Raw genomic sequence first — 20,451 nt, 5'->3', positions numbered from 1 at the left:
ACATATTTCATTAAAAAATTTCCTTAGAAAGAAACACCGTAAAAAAATCATGCAGTTCAACAGGGTTGCGAGGGGTTAGCTCAGTGATGTAAGTGCCTGATTGGCAAATGCAAAGTTGTGAGTTTGATCCCTGGTACCAAAATACAACTATAAACAATTATAACAATTATAAACAATTATAAACTCTATTCTGAAAGTAATCCTGGAATCTGACTAGTAAGAACTTGTATCACTTCTATCTTTAGTTTACTATTAAAAAAAATACATACTCTGTAACTGATGTTACACTTTCCTGTCCAAAAGGTCCAACTGGATCATCCTTGAATTTATCACCTGGAAGTTGAGGTGGTAAAAACTCTACATCCTTTTTCTTTGGGACCTTGTAATATTTCCAAGCTTTATTAGTTTCATCTTCTTCCAAGTTTACTGCCGTACCAATATACACTGTAGGTTCTACAGTTTCCTGGAACTGAGGTGGAAAAGACTGGGACAAACTGTCTATCCTATCTTCCATTGGTTTGGCAGGAACCAAAGGATCTGGTGTGGGCATTTGATAAAAATGCTGACTCTGAGGAGTTGAAGGTGTTTTGGTTACTCCTTCATCAGCTACATCACATGGGTGAGGACTAAGTGGGGGTGGCTGAGGTGAGTTTGCCATTTCAGTGCCATGCATCTGAGGAGTCTTTGCTACATCATTAGTTCGGAGGTTTGAAAATCTCACTTGACTATCAGGAGCAGAGATCACAAGTCTTTGGCTAGCTGAATCTGCGTCCATTCCAACATCATCACTAATAGATATACGATGATGAAAAGGAGTCAAGGGGCGTTTCTGCGGCTTTTCACTCTTTTCTTGTTTTTCATTGGTCTTGTGCTTAGGAAGTACTTGTTGTTGCTGACTTAAAGACGGTGCCTGTCCTTGTCCAGAGTTTCTTGGCTTGAGATTTTTGTGCCTGAAAATTTAAAAGAAAGATTTGACATTTAGAGTATCACTAGATTAGTAAAGTATCCAAGTTAAATCTATAAAGATATTCCTGGTTACATATACTACTAAAAAATAAAGTGATTTGAACTTATATTTTGTTCACTGACCTAAGTCAAAATAGCATAGCATGAAGACTAATTGATAAAAGCCAATTTTCTCACGTTCACTTAATGCATTGGGCTGTGTTTAGACAGCCAACGAATACTAGCCAATAGTAATTTACCTTATAATCTAAGACATAGTATGTGAATTAGTTATTTTAAATAAAAAGACAGGACAAAGTATGATGTCCGTTTATGAAGATACTTGATATTTCAGAGTTAGTAACTGTCAAAGCATTCACAGCTTGACTGAGCTTAGTTATCACCTACAATTCTGCAGCAACTGTGAGAAATTATGTTCTACCTTGTTGGAGTAAATTTAGGTCAGTCTGAGTGCTGGGGAATGCTTGTCTAGCATGTGTAAGGTACTCACTTTGATTTTCAGCAGAAACTGTTAGAACTTACTGACTAGTAGGCTTCAAAACACACCTACCTTCTCACAAGACTCAGCACTACAGAAACAGCTACATAGAAAAGGAAAAGGGTCAGACATGGTGGCACATGCCTATAATGCCAGCACTTAGGACCCTGAGGAAAGAGGATCACCAGTTCAAGGTTAGCCTGAGCTACACAGGGAGTTCAAGGTCAGCATGGACTACACAGCAAGACCTTGCAGGTAACTAAGTAGGCAAACAGGGAGGAACAGAGAAAAAAGAATGAGAGCAAGAGTTTACAATAACCTTTTCTTCATAGTTTGAAGCAAAATCTAATATTTGGAGTTTTAAAAGTGTTTTCAGTGTATTCAGAATTCATTGATACAGATACATAGAAGTACATAATATATACAAAATGTTTTGTATGCTAGAAAACTATTTTAAAAGATGGTGAGAGACGGAGTTTAAGTGCTTAATTTTTGTTTGATTTAGTACCTTTTATTTATACATTTCTTTGGGGGGGGGGGTACTAGGGGTTGAACTCACCCCCTCACACTTGCCAGGCAAGCACTTGCACTACTAAGCTAATAAATCTATGACCCCCTATACATTTAACTTATTGCTATAAACCATTAGCTCTCAAGAACATAAGTGTATATCATTAACACATGTAAATAACTAGACTACTCAACCTCAAAATGATTAAAAAGAGTAAGACATAATCACTGAAGGGAGTTAATTCCAAAAATGTAAAGTATCGTATTAGAAAGGAAATCATGAGCTGGGTGTAATGCCATGTACCTATAATCTCAGCATTGAGGGTGAAGGAGTGGGGAAGGTTAAGAGGCAGGAGGATGAGTTCAAGGCCAACCTCAACTACATAGTGAAATCCAGTCTTAAAGAGACAGAAAGGAAATCAGCATTATTCAGTATCACATTAACATAAAAGAAAAAACTGTATTATCCCAATAAATACAGAAAAACACACAAGCTTTAACACCTATTCATATAAAAAGGGATAATATGCAAGCAACACATGGGATTTAGATCAACGTGAAAGGATCATCTATGAAAAATGACAATTACCAGACAATACTGAAAGACTAATTTCTATCCAAGATTAAGAATAATGCAATATGGGCTGGGGATTTAGCTCAGTGGCATAAGCACCTGCCTTGCAAGCAGGCAGTCTTGAGTTCGATCCCTGGTACCGATTAAAACGAAAAAGACCAAAAAAAAAAAAAAAGAATATTGCATTTGTACATGACATAGCACGATTCTTCTTTACTTACTTAATTTGTAAAGCTATTGGTGCCAAGTTATGGTTACCATAAGTTACATGTGGCTATCAGACACTCACAATGTGGCCTCTCCAGATTGAGATATGGTATAAAAATAAAATATATACAAATATTTAAATGTTAACTTTAAAAAGCCAAACATCTTATTAACGCTTTAGACTGACTGCTTGTCAAAATAATGTTAGATAATTTGAGTTCAACCACTGAGTACCTCAGTTCATGAACTTGATTCTTTCCTGGATTCTGATCACAAGCCAAGTTGAATGAAAAGCAAATCAAATTCAACAAATAGATTTAATGTTGATCTTATGAGCAAATTTGACTTGGTTTTCTATCAGTTCAATTTATGACCAGAATCATGGCGAGAACTCAATTCGTAAACCAAGGTACTACTCTTCAGTTAAAATTTAAGAAGATCAGGGCTTGGGATTTAGCTCAGCGGCATAAGCACCTGCCTTGCAAGCAGGCAGTCGTGAGTTCGATCCCCAGTACTGATAAAAAGGAAAAAGACAAAAAAAAAAAAAAAAAATTTAAGAAGATCTTCAGCCAGAAAACATCTAATAAAGCAAACAATAGTTAAGTAAATATAAGTGGTTAATGAATAGGAATTCATTCTCTAATCTTCTTTCGTGTACATTTAAAATTTTAATAACATGAAACTAAAATACTAAAAAAAATATATATACATATGTAAGAGTAAGACTAAAGTATTCCAAGACTTCTGTTTATTCTATAGAAAGAACAGAGACTCTGATTAACTTTGTGTTTTAAGAAAAGCAAATAGGATAAATGCTTAATTCAATTAATAGAAGAATAAAAATAGAATGCCAAATTTCTGGGCCAGCAGAAGGGGAATAAGTAAAATAACAAACAGTAATATTAGGAAAGAGCAAGGAAAAGCAAAGAGGAAAATATGGTATCATCATTTCTCACTCAAATCTTCATGTCTTCTATAACAGTTTCTAAAAAAATGATTCAGGGATCCATTTGGGGGTTTATAACTATTTTCATAATAGCAACACTATTGGGGCTGGGGATTTAGCTCAGTGGCATAAGTACCTGTGTTGCAAGTGTGTGGTCGTGAGTTCAATCCCTGGTACCGATAAAAAAAGAAAAAGACAAAAAAAAAAAAAAAAGCAACACTATTTGTCTTTTTCTTTATGTTGACATTCATAGTAACTAGACAAAAGCACAATGGACAGCAGAACTGTTGGCAACTAAACATGAAACAGAGCCAGGCCTGTTGGCACAGGCCTATAACTAAACGAAACAGTGCAGTGCTACCAACTGTATTAGTGGCAGTCATTTTTTCATCACCACATACTATCTGTTGTTGTTTATGGTAATTTACTTAAGAATGTTCTTCAAAAGTCACAAAATTTTATTAAATCTCAATCCTTACATACATGGTTTATATTCTGAACAGAAAAACGGGAGGAACATAAAAACCATTTCTACTATATATTGAAGTACAATGGCTACCCTGAGGAAAAGCACTTATGCAACTGTTTGAGATACAGGCCAAACTAACTACCTTTTGTAGAATACCGTTTTTATTTGAAAAAAAAATTAACTGATAAGACAATGATAACCCATACCTGAGTAGTTGTCAGCTTTGCTCATCAGGTTCTCAAAAATGAACAAAATGAGTTTGCCATTTTAAGGAAGAATAACTTATAACTTTGAACTTCTGAGTCAAGATTTTTTTTTTAAGATTCTGAATTCTGGAAAACTTTATATGCTTAATGAGTTTTAAGTAATTTAATACTTAAGTATTTTTCTGATGAGCTCACTGGTGATATAATTTTGATACAACATAAACAATGTACTAATATTCAGAAGATCTGCCATAACTCAGTAAACCGATTATTTTTCTAGCTGATCAACGTATGAGTTACAAAATCATGTAAAAGGGAAAAAAAAAAATTCCACCCACTCAATAGTAGAGTATAAGAATCTGAAAAATATGGCTTCATGTTCTATGTTGCAACTAATCTTTAAGAAACTACCACTTATCAAATTTGGATGTAGCGTCAAAAGAAGAGTATGTTTGGAAAAGTCATTACAATTCTATCTCTTCCCTTTTTCTAACTGCATAGGTATGTGGAGCTGGACTGTCTTCATATGCTTTAACCAAAAAGTGATGTTATAGTTAATGTCTATAAAATATTTTGTTAATATTTACTAGATTTACTGGTATTTTTTTAAAAAGTGCTGCTGATTCTGGGAAGATGACAGAACAATAAGCAGCAAAGTGAAAAGTCTCTCTGAAACAGCCCAGATGCTGGAATATAGCATTCTGGAGAAAAATGGAGGGAAAGAAATGGATCCTCTTGACCCAGGAAAAAACTAAAGTGGAAAAAAAAAAAAAAAAGAAAAGAAAAATTTAAAACAGAAGGCAGTAGCCAGACGCGCGCTCACCAGAGCCGATCCCACTGTGTGCAAAGCGCCACTGGAATCCAAAGATGCACGTTCAGTTAAGTTGGGGTTGCAGAGGTTGGCAGAGGGGAGTACACCGGAGAACTGCACTGGCTCGCGGTTGAGTGTGGGGGATTCAGGCCTCCCGTGAGAGTGGGCAACTGGTTGGGTGACATTTTGGAGTCGGGCAGGATAAGCCCAGAACCAGAACAGATTGGTGAAAACTACTTGGACTGAGTCCCACCCCTGTGTGGGACTCCAATAGTCAGTGCCCTTTCCCTAAAGCTATTCATAACCAACCCCAACTGTGCAGCACACACTAACATGGTGAAGACTCCCAATGGTCAACCAGCTCAGAAGGGAGGGGCCAGCCTGCCCTGCCCCTGCTTATACTCCAGTAGTCACCAGCAGATTGGGGAAAGCAGCAATCCCTAGACAGCATGCTTCAAAGTAATTATAACCAATACACAAAGTGCCAGGGACCCCACTACCTACTTGTCTAGAAGAAACCAGGAACATGACAAGAGGAAGAAACAAAAGGCAGTCTCTGGCCTCCAACCCAAACAGTACTGGCCAAGGAGAGGCAAACACAGAAGAGATCGGGGGTTGCACACCTGCAGTTTCTGAAGCAACAGTATCTGACATAAAGAAACAACTTTGTGAAACTATAAAAGAACTTAAAACAAGTATTAATACAAGTAAGGGAAGATATAAGAAAAATAATAAAAGCAATGCTAAGCACCTCTCAAGAAGACACAAATGGAAGAATACAGGAGCACGGAAAAAGGAGGGATACCTTCAATGAATATAAAAAAATTTAGAATACATGAAACAAATTCAAAGAGATTACCAGGAAATTAAAAACTCCATTTAAAGCTGGCAAAACTGCTTAAAAGAACCTAAAGATAAGACTATCAAACTTTGAAAACAGGTTTGCAAGTTGCGATCACCAAAGGAAAGATCTCTTAAAAATAACAAGGTACCAGGAAGTAACAATACAAAGGCTAGAAGATGACAAGAGGACCTATAACTTAAGAATAAAAAATGTGAGTGAAGAAGCAGGGGTAAACACAAATGAAATATAAAGGCTATTGACAGAAATAATTAAAGAAAACTTCCCAAGCGTAAGAAAAGGAAATGATATTCAGATATATAAGGCATATAAAACCCCAGCCAGCTATAACCAAAATAGATCTACACCCAGACATAATAATCAAGATACCAGAAATTAAACAAAAGAACAGAATTATTAAAGGCTGTCAAAGAAAAGAAACAGATCGCCTATAAAGGAAAACCTATCAGAATCACAACAGACATCTTGACACAAACCATCAAATCAAGAAGAGCTTGGAGTGAAGTATTCCATGCCCTGAAAGAAAATAACCTCCAACCCAGACTGATGTAACCTGCAAAACTATCTCTTAAAATTAAAGGAGAAACAAGATGCTTCCATGACAAAGAGGAAGTGGGAGTTCATAACCAGAAAACAAACCTTACAAAAAATATCAAAGGACCTTCTAGAAAGAAAGAAAAAAGACCGTGGTTTCAGAAATAGCAGCAGAGGAGGCTCATCGAACAGGGTAGACAGTGGAATGAAGGGGAAAAGTAGATAACCAACAGCAAAAAAATAGCATGGCAGAGATGAGGCAAAGAAGGTTGGCCACAATTGCTAACATGGATGACCTTGATATACTAATAAAAAGAAACACAGGCAAAGTGGATCAGGAGATAGGGTCCATGAAGAGGCTCTATGTAAGAAATATAATTAACCTGAAAGAGGGTTTATTGACTGAAAGACAAAGATGAGAAAATAATGCTCAATGTGACAGGAAACCAGAAAGAAGTGGGGGTAGCTTGCCCATCAGCTACAGATTGGTTGGAAAGACAAGACACTTTTATACAACAGGGAACTATAAGGAAGCTATAAGGAAGGAAAACCTGGAGGCTCTTGTAGGTAAATGGGTACAACGTGAGATCATGCTCAGGGTAAAAATGTTCAGAACCACTTAGGTAAATAGAAGGCTGCCTCTCTAAAATAAAAACTAAAAGAGTTAGTGGGACACAAAATGTACAATGTACCCTGTGAAAGTGAAAGGGGAGGAACTGTCTAAAAGGGAAAGGCAGTGGACACTGTTAATTTTGTATCATGATTTGAAACCTATATTGTTTTCATTGCACTGTTTAGTTTGGTTACATTTTATTTCAGTTTGTCTACTTGTACTAGATTTGATGAAATGGACAGCTATTCCAAAGATAGCAGGATATACTATGGTAAACATTTCTTATTTCCTATTAACTTAATTTGAAGTCCTGTATTATTTTCACTGTGTCTTGACTGATTTTATTTGAATCTGTTTTGTTTGATCACTGTCTTTGTTTTGACTGATTTTATTTGAATTTGTTTTATTTGATAGTATCACATCTGAGGATATAGGCAACTACTTTGAAGACAATAAGATTCACTATGATACCTATTCTGGTTTGACTATTATCTTCTTATGAAGTCCTATAATGTCTCCAATGTTTTGTTTTTATTGATTTTGTTTTGTACTGCTATGTTCAATTTTATTTTGCCTGGAAAATTCTATTGAAGATAATAAGAGACATTATGGTAAATATTATTGATCACCTTGTATTTTGGTTTTAAGACATGTACTATGTCCATCCTTTTGTTCTGACTGACCCCGTTTTGTTTTCTCTCATTTGGTTTTATTCTCTTGAAAATAAAAATAAATACATAAATAAAGTGCTGCCTTAAAATTTCTCTAAAATGAATACAAATAAATATGGTCCACATAAATAAATAACCTTAGTGGGAGGGAGTTCACAATCTTAAGTATTTTACTTTTTTATTCTGCTGGGGATCAAATGTGGAACCTCATACAGCCAAGGCAAACACTCTATTGATGAGCCACATCCTCAGCCTCCACAATAATTTTTAAGAGTACAAATGAGTTTTGTTTTTGTTTTTTTTCCCCCTCCCCCCCAAGAGTACAAATGAGTTTTGACATCAAAGTGTTTGAGAATCTACTTTATGCAAAGCACTCATGAAAAAAGATAGATCTCTATTAAGAAGGTCAACTTTTTGGTTATATTCCAAGTATAGAAAGCCATGAAAAGTAAACAGTCATACATTTACTTATCCCAGCTATAAGAATAAGAAGTTATTCATCGGGACTACATAATACTAATAGCAAGCCGAGCAATGGTGGCACAAGCCTGCAATCCCTTAACTCTGGGAGGCTGAGGCAGGAGGATTGAAAGTTAAGAGCCCAATCTGGGCAACGCAGCGATTTAGCGAGACTCTGTCTCAAAATAAAAAATTAAAAGGGGTTGGGGATGTAGCTCAATGTGAAGGCCCTGTGATTAATCTCCTGCACCACAATAATAATGCTAATAAATAATAGTAATAATGGATCTTTACCTTTTTTCTCTGTTCTATTTTATAGTCTAGGTTGGCCTCAAACTTACACTCCTCCTGCTTCAGTCCAAGTACTAGCACTACATGTGTATGTATCATGAAACTTGGCAGCTCGTTAAGTTTCTGATTACATTAAATCACAGTTCTTTTCTTCTATATAGATCTTTTCTACAAATTAAGACTTCTCTTTTAGAGAAAACAACTCTGATATAAATTTCATAGTAGAACTCAGTTAAACTGGTGGAAAAATCCTGGAGAATCTTTCTAGAGCAGTTGTCATCAAAGTAATTCCTTCGGTTATTTTTTCCTAATGCCCTCAAGTTCCTGATAGTTTGTTTTAGTGTTCATCTGAAATTTAATGTACTCTCTTCTTACGTATCTTTTTATGGGGGAGGGGGGGCGACGACAGGGTCTCGCTATGTAGTTCAGGTTGGTCTTGAACTCACCATATGTAGCCAGCCTAGCTGGTCTCAAACTTACAGTGACCACCCCACCACCAGGTAGTTTTAGCCCAAGTACTGGGATTATAGATGTGCTACCACACTTGGCTTAGGTATCTTGTTTTCTAAATGCAATCTGCTTATGTGCGTTTCACTAGATTGAAGTACAGCATCAATAAACGTGCACCATTCAATCTTTCTTTCTTTTTTTTTTTGTGCACCATTCAACCTTGAGAGTGAAAAATGTTATGAAATTGGGTGGTGGTACACGCCTATAATCCCAATACTCAGAACTTGGAGAGGCTGAGGCAGGAAGATCTTATGTTTGTTCCAGCCTGTGTAACTCAGAGATTTAGTGTAAGACTGTTGAAAAAAAAAATTTTTTTTTAAATAAACTGGGGATGTAGTTCAGTATGAGGGCTTAGGATCAATCCCTAATACAGGAAGGAAGGATAGGAAGTGAGGGAGGGCCAGAGAGACAGATAAAAAGATGGGAGGGAGAAGTGCCGGGATTTAGCTCAGTGGCACAAGCACCTGCCTGGCAAGTCCAAAGTCATGAGCTTGATCCCTGGTACAAAAAAAAAAAAAATCACAAAGAAGGAAGGAGAAAGAAATGTGCAACTATTTTATGCTTTTTAATAAAACAGCAAAAAATAACTGAGGGCAGTTCTCAGAACCAAAGAAAGCACAAGAAAAAACAGCATTCTTTATATGCAAGAAATGAGAGTAAGACTGGTAGAATCTTTTTAAAGTCAAAAGTATTTAAATAATTCTCTCACCCACAACTCTATCATACCACCCACTTAGTTTATTTCCTCCCAAGCACTAATCACTGTAAATTCAAAAAAGATTCAAAATCTTTTTTTAAAAACAAATTATTGCCTCACTTGTACTGCAATACAGCCCTCATATAGCAGCAGGCTTATTCACTCATTTATACTGAGGGTAAGATATCTCGTGTAACACAGTTAAATGTTCCAAAAATATGACAGTCACAGTAACAGACTAAAAAAAAAAAAAGAAAAAAAAAAAAAACCAGGGAAAAAATCTGGAAATAACCTGCATGTCTATCAAATAAAGAATGATTATATTACTTTCATTCAGTGGAATATAAAGAAGTTTTTTACAACAAGGCAAGCGCAGATCTACAAGTAACTATTACATAAAGACCTAAGGCAAAAAAATAAGATGCCAAATACATACTAAAAATATACCTATGTTGGGAAGAGAAGAAAAAACATATACATACAAACTTGCAAAAATGTGTCAGGATAGTATCGAATTGGCAAGCATCCATTTCTAGGCAAAAGTACTAGGATTTGGTGAGAGAAAAAATAGTCAAGGGGAGTATCTTTTTTGTATAGTGTACGTAAATTATTTGTATAGTTACACAACTTTTTGAAAATTAAAATTTTCTCTGGGGAGATAGTACTTTATTATGCTTTAGTGACCGAGTATGTATATACCAGTGGTTCCATAACACTACATTGCCTAGGCATAGTATAGCTGTCTCAGTATATGTAAGTACACTTGGTGCTGTTTGAAGGATGAAATTGTGTAAGGACACCTCTTAGAACATATCCCCGTTAAGTGCTACATGACTATATTCTGCCATCATGCATCAAAGATACCATATACATGTAAATGACTGGAAGAGATTGTGTTCAAATAAATCTTTATACACTAATGTGTGAACTTTACATAAATTTAATGTATTACAAATACTTTTTTCAACTCTTTAAAAAAATATAAAAATCATTTTCAGCTCACAGGCCACACAAAACAGGCTATAGGCTAAACGTGGCCAACTAAGCATAGTTTACCAACCCAGGCTCCTAGATAAATTATATTCAAGAATAGGTAACCTTGTTAACTACTTTAAATTGTTAAACAGCAACCTGCATCTCCACTTTTTTTTGTCTTTTTCGTTTTTATCAGTACCAGGGATGACTGCACACTTGCAAGGAAGGCACTTATGTTGCTGAGCTAAATCCCCAGCCCCCTCCACTTTTTTTTTTTAGACAAGGTCTTGCTATCTAACCCACGGGCCTTAAACTTGCTTATGTAGCTCAGGATAGCCTTGAACACCTAAGATCTTCTGCCTCAGCCTCCTAAGTGCTGAGATTACAGGTGAGCACCACCACACCTCTTATCTCCACATTTTTATTTCAATTTCTATATCAACATGTTGCTATATTTAAAAAGATATGTATCTTTAATACAAACAATCTAATAGGAACAATAAATTTATACAGTATACCAAAACACTTCAGAATCTGTGAATTCATTCAAACAAATAAAGCTAACACAAGAAAACTGTGGCCCTGACGTGCCAGCACTCCATTACCTTGACTTACTTTCACCAAAAGAGGTGTAGGATCTATTCAATCACAAGCCATGGTTAGGGAAGTCAAAGCCATTTTGTTTCTTGACTATAAAAGTATATAATCTATCTTTAGTCTACAAAGTCGCATAATAAGCTTTGCAATATATTCTTAAAGGTTCAGATAATCAAGTCTCATCAAAAAGCCCTAATAAACAAGGCATAGTGATGGACACCTGTAATCCCAGTGCTCCGGGTGGCAGAGGCAAGAGAATCACTAGTTTGAACCTAGCCTAAATAATTTATCAAGACCCTGTTTCAAAATAAAAATTTAAGAAGGTTGGGGAATGTAGCACAGTGCGAAGATTCTGGATTCAATCTCAGTACAAGGGGGCAGAGACAGGATAGGGAAACTTCAATATATAATATACAACTGCCTAAGGAATTCCAAATTCATCCATTCTAGTACCAATCTTTAAACAATATAACACATTAGGAAGATTGTAATATTACAGTTTTAGATCCTTATACAATCATTATTTTGTAAATCTTGTTTCACCGCATTTCATCTATGGCTACTCAAAGAATGTGTTAAGAACTTACTGCAAAAAACTCATACATATTTACTATTTTAAAAATCTAGTACATATCACCTCTTTTATAAGAACACTTGAGAGAAATTCCTCAGACACAGTGCCACCAAAGAATAGTTTTCTCAACAGACATACGCCTTTTCCTCATAAATGCTGTATACACCATAGCCCAATAAAATACTCTATTATTCAGCTACTAAAAAAAGCTTTTACAGCTCACCTCTGGTAAATATGAAAAGAATTTAAGGTATGCATTTGTATGTACTTCCATAGTCAGCTTCTAATTACTAAAATTTTGCCTCTATTTCTTTCTTGAAAAAAATACTAATGTGCTCTATCATAAACATCAAACAAAGTAAAGTGGAAGTACTTAGTAGCATAAGAAACCATCACACATGTATATATGCAGGATCAACTGAATGGAAGAAAATCTACCTTGAACAACTGCAACTTGTTCTTTGTGTGGCTTCAACAAAATCCCAGCATGCTACCTTATCAGGTATCTCTTCTTCAGTCAGGCCACCTGATGAAGCAGAATACTTCCTCCTGAAATTTGAAATTATTAAAATTTCTTAAGATTCATAAAATTTTGTGTTAGCCTTGAACTTAGCTCTAAAGTTTTAAAAACCAAAAGTCATATCAATGCCTGATTATCTATTTCCTAATTATAATTACGAACATGCAATTTTTAAACTTAAAAATGAGAATACTTACTTGTTCTGTGCTCTGTTCAGATTGCACTCTTGCCAAACTCTATCCACGACATGACTGGCTAATTTTTGGGGTATTTTCCCACCATGGTGGCTAGTACTATCAGAGTTGAAGCCATCAGATACTGAAGAAAATTTGACCCACTTCTGAGCAGACTGAGGATCAACTGAAAAAACAAAAACAAAAACAGGTAGCAGGAGAATACAGTTAGGTTTAAAGTAACATTATTGGGGCTTTTTGTTAATCTGTGGTAGAACATGATGCAGTAATTTAGAAAGCCTCTATTTGAAACAAAAATAAAAAGCACATTACTTCATATAAAAAAAGCAAGGAGCTCCAGTGGCACAATTGGTTAGTACGCGATACTTATTCAGATAGTATTTCAACAGAAGGCACAAAATGTATGGTAGCTTGTCCATGTTGATTGTTTGACTTAGAGGATGGAATAAAAATTACAGAGATTAGGGAACAGATCAGTGGTAGACCCACTTGCTTACCATGCACAAGGCCCCAAGTTCACAATCTCCAGCATGAAACAGGTGTACAGTGGCGGGGGAGGAGTGTGAGGTAGCGGTCTTAATTTTGGGAAATAGAACGAGTATAAAGGAGTAATGGAGCATCATGTCCTAGCTCATCAAAATGAAAAGGACTACAGATGTCAAAGGTACACATACAGAGAGGGTGACAAAGCAAAATGTTCAATTTGGGAATCTAGATGAAGGAATTCTGCAACTTTTAAAATTCTGCAATTCTAAATATTTCAAACAATTACTGCTGAGGTGGGCTGCTAATGTACTCAAAATAGATTCATCACCAGAACTGATGAAACAGAATACCTGTCTGGACTTCCTCAGGAGATGTAGGTGGTGTAAGAGTAACCGAAGACATAGCAGGATCTCTTGTGGAAGCAGGCACTTGGTGGACACCCAAGCAAGAAGCTGAACAGTGAGAGGAGCCCACAGAGCTAGGAGTAGGAATGTCTGACTGAGGGACTAGAACAAAGCATGCCGGGTAGATCATTCGGACACCAGCTGAAAGGAAAAAAATGAACAGAAAAGTTGATTACTATCGTGACCATTGTGAAATTTAGTTTCTTTCAAAAGAACTGTAATGGAAAGACAGATACAATATGATTGCTACATTTGTATAAATCAACTTTTAGCAATGTGTGCTCTTTTGGCATAAGGTCTTGCTTTTTTTTAAAGAAGAAATCACAAGAAGCTGTTAGAAGTAGTTACATTTATTAGGATACTTAAAACAGTAGCTTCTTTTTTCTTTTAAGATTTTGTAACTATGAATATATTTGGATTTTTAAAAATCTTTTCTTGTACCTTGAACCAACTAAACTATATATTATTTTTAAGTTTTGTTTTATAAATGTAACAAAGGTATTCTGGCACTAGAATTATGGACCATTTTAGTTAGGTTTACTAAAAACTTACAAATGTCTGCACACTTTTTGTCATAACTGTTCTGATATTAATGTTTATTGAAACTGAACACTGAATCTTTTTAAAAAAATAAAGCAATCATCACATATATCATTTGATTTTAATCCCAATTATCTGATCAATTACATGTTCACCGTGCTTAACATATCTAAGATGGAGTATATGCATGTATGTCTTCACCCCATCGTCAGACGTGGCTACATGACTTATAATGAAGTGTAAGTGCATACAACATATGCCATATGCTTTAAAAAAAAAAAAAAAAAAGCACTTTAAATATGCTTGCATGGTCAGTAGCGCCTCTTTCACTTCTATTAAACTGGCACATTCCAAATATGAGTTACCTTGTTAACTTGGGATCTCAAATGAGAATTACAGAATAGAGCCAATCTGAAAAGAGGTTTACTAAATATTCAAACACTACATAACACGTTAACTTTTCAGACTCTTAGGTATTAATTCATTCATAATTATTCTTGTCCGATCCTTAGCATTACCTTCACCTTCTTCTAGATAAACTCTATTTCCTGATCCCAATGACTGTGGCTTGGCTATGTTAGCTACTTCTTTCTAATGCAATGTAAGCAGATGCAACAAACACCATACCCCAGCAGAAGCTTTAAATACACTTACATGGTTATTCTTGGTCCCTATCATTCCGCGGTTCTCGTAAGAATAACATGATGACCTATATGGAGCCAAACCAGGGCCAAGCACCACCCCTTATGCAACATGATCAGGAAATAAGTAAGAAATGTTTGGTATTAAAAGCCACTGAGGGACAGGGTTGTCTGTTATTCAACAAAATCTAAGTAATACATAGTTACGCATTTTCCTTATACTATCAATCCTCAGAATTCATACCAACAAGAACTTCTACTGCAGCTAGAGAATCATCTTCCCAATCCATATCTTCCTGTTTTTCTTCAGACATTTCCTTTAAGCAACATGAGATAGGATAGAACTGTTTCCATTCACCAATCAATTTTTTTGTAGCTGAATCAGACATCTTGAATGCCTGTCCTGTGAGAGTGCCATTTAGTCCAAATGGGCTTAAGATAACTAGAAACCCAGAAAAGAAATAAAAAATGTAAGTAAAGACTGTTACAAAAAATATAACAGTGAACACAATGTCAAGTAATTATGCAATTCTAAAAAAAGAAAATTCATAATAATTCCAGACAAAATCAACTTATCATACTTAATCACTGTGAAGATGAAGTACAATACAAAGATTATGAAAAATGTTAAAAATGTTTATGATGAATGTAATCACTATGTATCTAAAATGTACCAATAAATTTAGTAAAAAAATCTATGATCAAATTAGAAATATACATAATTTCAGTATCAACTAGGGGCATTTGTATATTCCTTAAGGAAAAAATAATCTGAAGGAAAAATGATATAAATACACAAATGTAAATACTTACATGGTCACATAAATTTCAAAAAATAGGTTTAAAATTAAATAACATATATACTAGCACTCCTTAAAAACAACCTAGTAATGTTTCTTTTCTTTCTTTCTTTTTTTTTTTGGTACCGGGGATCAAACTCATGACCTTGTGCTTGCCAGGTAGGCGCTTATGCTGCTGAGCTAAATCCCTAGCATAATCTAGTAATGTTTTAAAGCATTTTCTCTTGAATCCACCATTTTCAGGTATAAAGATATCAGAAGTCCCCATTTATATGATAAACATACCTATATGACCTAACACACGAGATGACTCTGAAAATATAACACATATATCTGCAATGAGCTATTTAACAGGATACATTAAAATCAACATTCATGTTCAAAGACTTTTAAAATAATATGTATTAAGTAACTTGTGTACTTAATATTCTAATGGGAGAGAAGCAAACTATTTCAAAATCAAGAGATAAGAGAGAAAATCTCAGCAAGCCTAAAATGCTGAACTACCCAATTCAACAAGGATCTTCTTGAAATAGCAATGTTAAGATCATAATCCCAGCATTCAGGAGGCTGAGGCAGGAGGATCACCCAAGTTTGAAGCCAGCCTGGGCTACAAAGTGAGTTCAAGGCTGGCCTGAACTTCACAGTGAGACTCTGTCTCAGAAAAAAGGAAAAAGAAAAAGAAAAAGAAAAAAAAAAAAATCCCACAAATACTTAAGCTAATCAAATTACCTACCCTGAAACGGACTATTAGACTGCTGAGCAAGGGTAATATGCTCTTCACTGAGAAGGTATACAGGTTGATGCTGATTAATTTCCACACTGGTACAAACATTGCTGTCTCCATGCAAGAAAAAGGTGAAAGAGCAGGACAAGTGTTCACTAATAAAGAAAAAAAAGTCATATTTTAATAACAATTATTGGTCAAGAAAAAGTGAACCTGCTTTTCTGCATTAAGAAATTAAACCACAACAGCAGTACTCTCTAGCCCAGAAATTTTTCATCATCAAAACTCCCCACGCAAAAAAAACCACACCTGGATATGAGCAAAATTTAGCTATAAAAAATGTTCTTTGTAGTACTGGTTATAACAGAAAATGCTACAAATATAAAACAAAGGATGCTCATAAATACAATTATTGTAATAAAAATAAATTCAGAAAGGTAGGTTTTAATGAAAACTAGTAGGCTACCAAAACAATACAGTCTTAATTTTTTTTTTGGGGGGGGGCTCTTTGTTAAAAACATGTAGATACCAGGTATGGTGGTGCACACCTATAATTCCAACACTCAGGAGGCTGAAGCAGAAGGATTGTTGAGAATTCAAGGCCAGCCTGAACTGCACAGTAAAACCTTGTCTGAATGAATGAATGAATGAATGAATGGATATTTAGATTTGCGAGAGAATGGTAACAATTTTTATTTGTGTTGATTTTTCCTTCTCTATATGAAATACAAATGTAATATTCTCATTTCATTGTATCTGAAATTTGTTTTCAATCAATCATTTAATCAATCTCTAAAGCAACAATGGGTCTTATAGTTGAAAACTAGGAATCAAGAATATATGCGAAAAAAAAAGAATATATGCGAGATAGAATATCACATGAAATTTAGGTATTTTCAAAATGAAATAGGATATACAGCAGACAAATCCTTAAGACAACATTAAGTAGCAGGGAATTCTACTTTTAAAGACCTCATTCTTTAAAATACAACCATAAATCAACTTAAAACATGCATACATATGTATATCCTTGAGTTTTTCTGGAGAAGGCACGGCATAAAAATTTTAAATTATAGTAAAAGTAATGCTAAAACTAACAAAAATGGAAAAATCATCTTAGAAGACCAAAAGAGGTAAAAATACAGCACTGATAATTTTTTCATTATACATGTGGGAATTCAATAGGTAATGTATAAAGTTGACAGAATAAGCTAAAATTGAAGTATATTACTCAGGTTATAAAGTAACTGACAGAAGTTGGTTTACAGACACTGAGCCATCTCAATCAACTATTACGATCTGTTCTAGACTGAACTCATACTCTTTCCTTTTCATTAATGTATCTGACAAGTCTACAATTTAAAAATTTAAAAAAGAAAAACTGAAAGAGCAGTGGACAGAAAATAATAAACAAAACTTGTCTTTCACGGTAAGGAATCAATAGACACTGTCTAAAGTAGATAAATCAAAGCCTAGAGACATTAAGATCTCTGGAATTAGGACAGTAACCACCAGACCTAAAAAGAAAGTTAAGAAAAAACAACTACCTGGTTATTTTAGAACTGAGGTATCTGAGCTGGGATTTTGTTGTTGTTGTTTTCAGTCATAGTCTGTTCTATCTGTTCTACTGAATGGCGGGGGCAGGAGAGGTGGCTAATGTTTAGGCACTGAATTCAGGGCCTGATGCTAGAGCCAAGTTCTCCACCAATGACTTCTTTATAAAATTTTCAGTGTTTCACTACATTGCTTAGACTGGCCTTTAAACTTGCAATCCTCTTGCCTCAGCCTTCTGAGAAGCTAGGATAATGGATGTGTACCACCACACTCAGCTTTAAAATTACTTTTCAATTTCTAAAGCGGGCACGGTAGCACATGCTTATAATCCTAGCACTTAGGAGGATCTTAAGTTTGAGACCAGCCTGAACTGCACAGTAAGACCCTGTCTCATAAAAGACCAAAAAATAACTAAGTACAAAATTCTATAATACATAAATATATAATATATAAATTAATATTACATATAAATATATTAATATGTTATATAAATTATATATTCATATATAAATGTCATCAGTGGTTACTCTTAATTTTGTACCCTGATTTTTTAAAAATATGATTTCTAAAAATCCCTAAAACTAGGTTCCATTCAACCCAGATAGTCCCCTTCTTTGATCTTTTCAAAAAAACTGAAAGCATCATACCAGTGCCATACATGCACACCCATGTTTACAGTGGCAAGTTTGTAAGAGGTATTATCGTGCAAACAGCCCCAATATCCATCAACTGATAAACATGTTGTTGTTTTTTTTTTTTACAATGTAGTACTACTCTGTCATAAAAGATAAACTTCAGACATTTTCTAGGTAAACAGATGAAATAAGGACCAAAATGTGTAACAGAGATTGAGAAATAGGAAGAAAATATTCAAATGGGAAGAACTAAGGAAGGGAGCGAGCTAAAGGAAGGAAAACAAAAAAATGAGAAAATTAGGGAAAAAACAGATGCAAAGTTTTTGTAAATAAGGAGAAGAGGGGTTGAAGGAAGGATGGGGGGGTGGGAGAAAATCAAGATAGGTACAGGTACAAATAAATTCCTCATAAAGAATGTGATCATTACATATACCCAAAATTTACCAATAAAATAATTTTTTTTTAAAAAAGAAAGTTCAAATGGAAAGAAGGCACAAAAAAATGAGACTAGAAGGAGAAAAAATGGAAACAAAGCTTTGTAAATGAAAAAGGGTTAAAGGGAGGGGAGGAGAATGGGGAAAAGAATCAGCAAGATGTATCATGTACAGGCACAAATTCTCTATAATTATCTATATTTAAATGTGCCAATAAAAATTAAGTGAACAAATTCCTAAAACTTGTGAATAATATTATCAGTGGTTACTGTATCTTTGTATGCTAATTTTTGGTTTTATATACTAACCTATGTAGAAATAATTTAGAATTTATAGAAAAGTTACAGAGATAATATAGGGAATTTCCATTCTCTCCACTCAGTTTTCCCTATTGTTACTATCTTCAACATTTGCCAGCCAAGGATTTAGCTCGGCAGCATAAGTGTCTGCCCGGCAAGTAGGCAGCCGTGAGTTTGATTCCCAGTATCCAAAAAAGAAAGAAAGAAAGAAAGAAAGAAAGAAAGAAAGAAAGAAAAACATCACCACCTCTACTCTAGCAAATGATCCCAATAGAGTTTGATCCTATTTTCTGAATACTGGAGAAAAAAAATTCTAAATACTGGAGAAAAAAAATTCTAAATAATTGAAGTATGAACTATTTCCAAGATGTTTATATTAATGGCAATATGCTAGTCAGAATGTTAAAAGACAAAGAATTTTAGGTGAATATTGATAAACTAAAAAAAGTAAAGTTAAAACTAATTACAGGAGCTGGGTTGGGCATCTGGAAGGTTGAAGCAAAAAAGATGTCAACTCTGAACCCTGCCTGGGGAATTTAGTGAGATTCTGTCTCAAAAAATAAACAGGCTTGAAGGTATAACTCAGTGTAAAAGACTGGTTCAAACCCAAGTATGACCAAAAAAATAAAAAATAAAAAAAAATTTATAGTTTAGGTTAGTCTTGAATTCTCTATGAAGTTCAAGAGATGTCTCCTACTTTGGCCTCCTTAATGCTATTCACCACTATGCCCAGCTATTTTTTTTTTAAACAGAAAATAAGTGTAAATGTGTGTAGAAGTTTAAGCTCTCCTATACTGCTGACAGGGATGTAAAGTAGTGCAGCCATTGTGAAAAGTAGTAATGGTAATACCTCAAATAATTACGTTTAAAACTGCCATATGATCTGGCAAGTTCATCTCTTAAGTATGTATCCAAAGGAATAAAAAGCAGGTACCTGAAAAGGTATTTGCACACCAATGCTGATAGCAGCAGCATTATTCACAACAGCCAAAAGGTGGAGCAATTATCCACTCGTATAATGGAACAACACTTAGCCTTCAAAAAATATATTTGCAAATGGGAAGGGGACCAGGAGATGGAAGAAGAGGGAATAAAAGGGAAGTAAAAAGAATTAAAATGTGTTATGTATTATGGATCAATTCCCTAAGATAAATGTAATTATTATGCATGGCAAAAATGTACTAAAAAATTCTTAATTTTTTTTTTTGGCAGGGAGGGGTTGAGATAGGGTTTCTCACTATATAGTTCAGTACAGCCTTGAACTCAC

General features: G+C 34.8%; 1 protein-coding gene across 1 annotated transcript in view; it reads right to left on the bottom strand.

Annotated features, from left to right (window-relative positions):
• Med13 (mediator complex subunit 13) overlaps window positions 1-20,451 on the bottom strand; it is a 98,490-nt gene that overhangs the window by 51,377 nt on the left and 26,662 nt on the right. The window contains exons 4-9 of the mRNA XM_063250879.1: window positions 16,272-16,417; window positions 14,980-15,177; window positions 13,501-13,695; window positions 12,668-12,830; window positions 12,389-12,499; window positions 270-950 (exon numbers count right to left, since the gene is read on the bottom strand). Coding sequence (XP_063106949.1) covers window positions 270-950; window positions 12,389-12,499; window positions 12,668-12,830; window positions 13,501-13,695; window positions 14,980-15,177; window positions 16,272-16,417 — 1,494 coding nt within the window. The remainder of the gene's footprint in view (window positions 1-269; window positions 951-12,388; window positions 12,500-12,667; window positions 12,831-13,500; window positions 13,696-14,979; window positions 15,178-16,271; window positions 16,418-20,451) is intronic.

Source organism: Cavia porcellus, unplaced genomic scaffold (genome assembly GCF_034190915.1).
Source record: "Cavia porcellus strain 051 isolate PalLab524CR breed Dunkin Hartley unplaced genomic scaffold, mCavPor4.1 scaffold_6, whole genome shotgun sequence".
Taxonomy (NCBI): Eukaryota; Metazoa; Chordata; class Mammalia; order Rodentia; family Caviidae; genus Cavia; species Cavia porcellus.
Note: the sequence above shows the minus strand (reverse complement) of the source record. Positions and strands in the feature narration are given on the sequence as shown.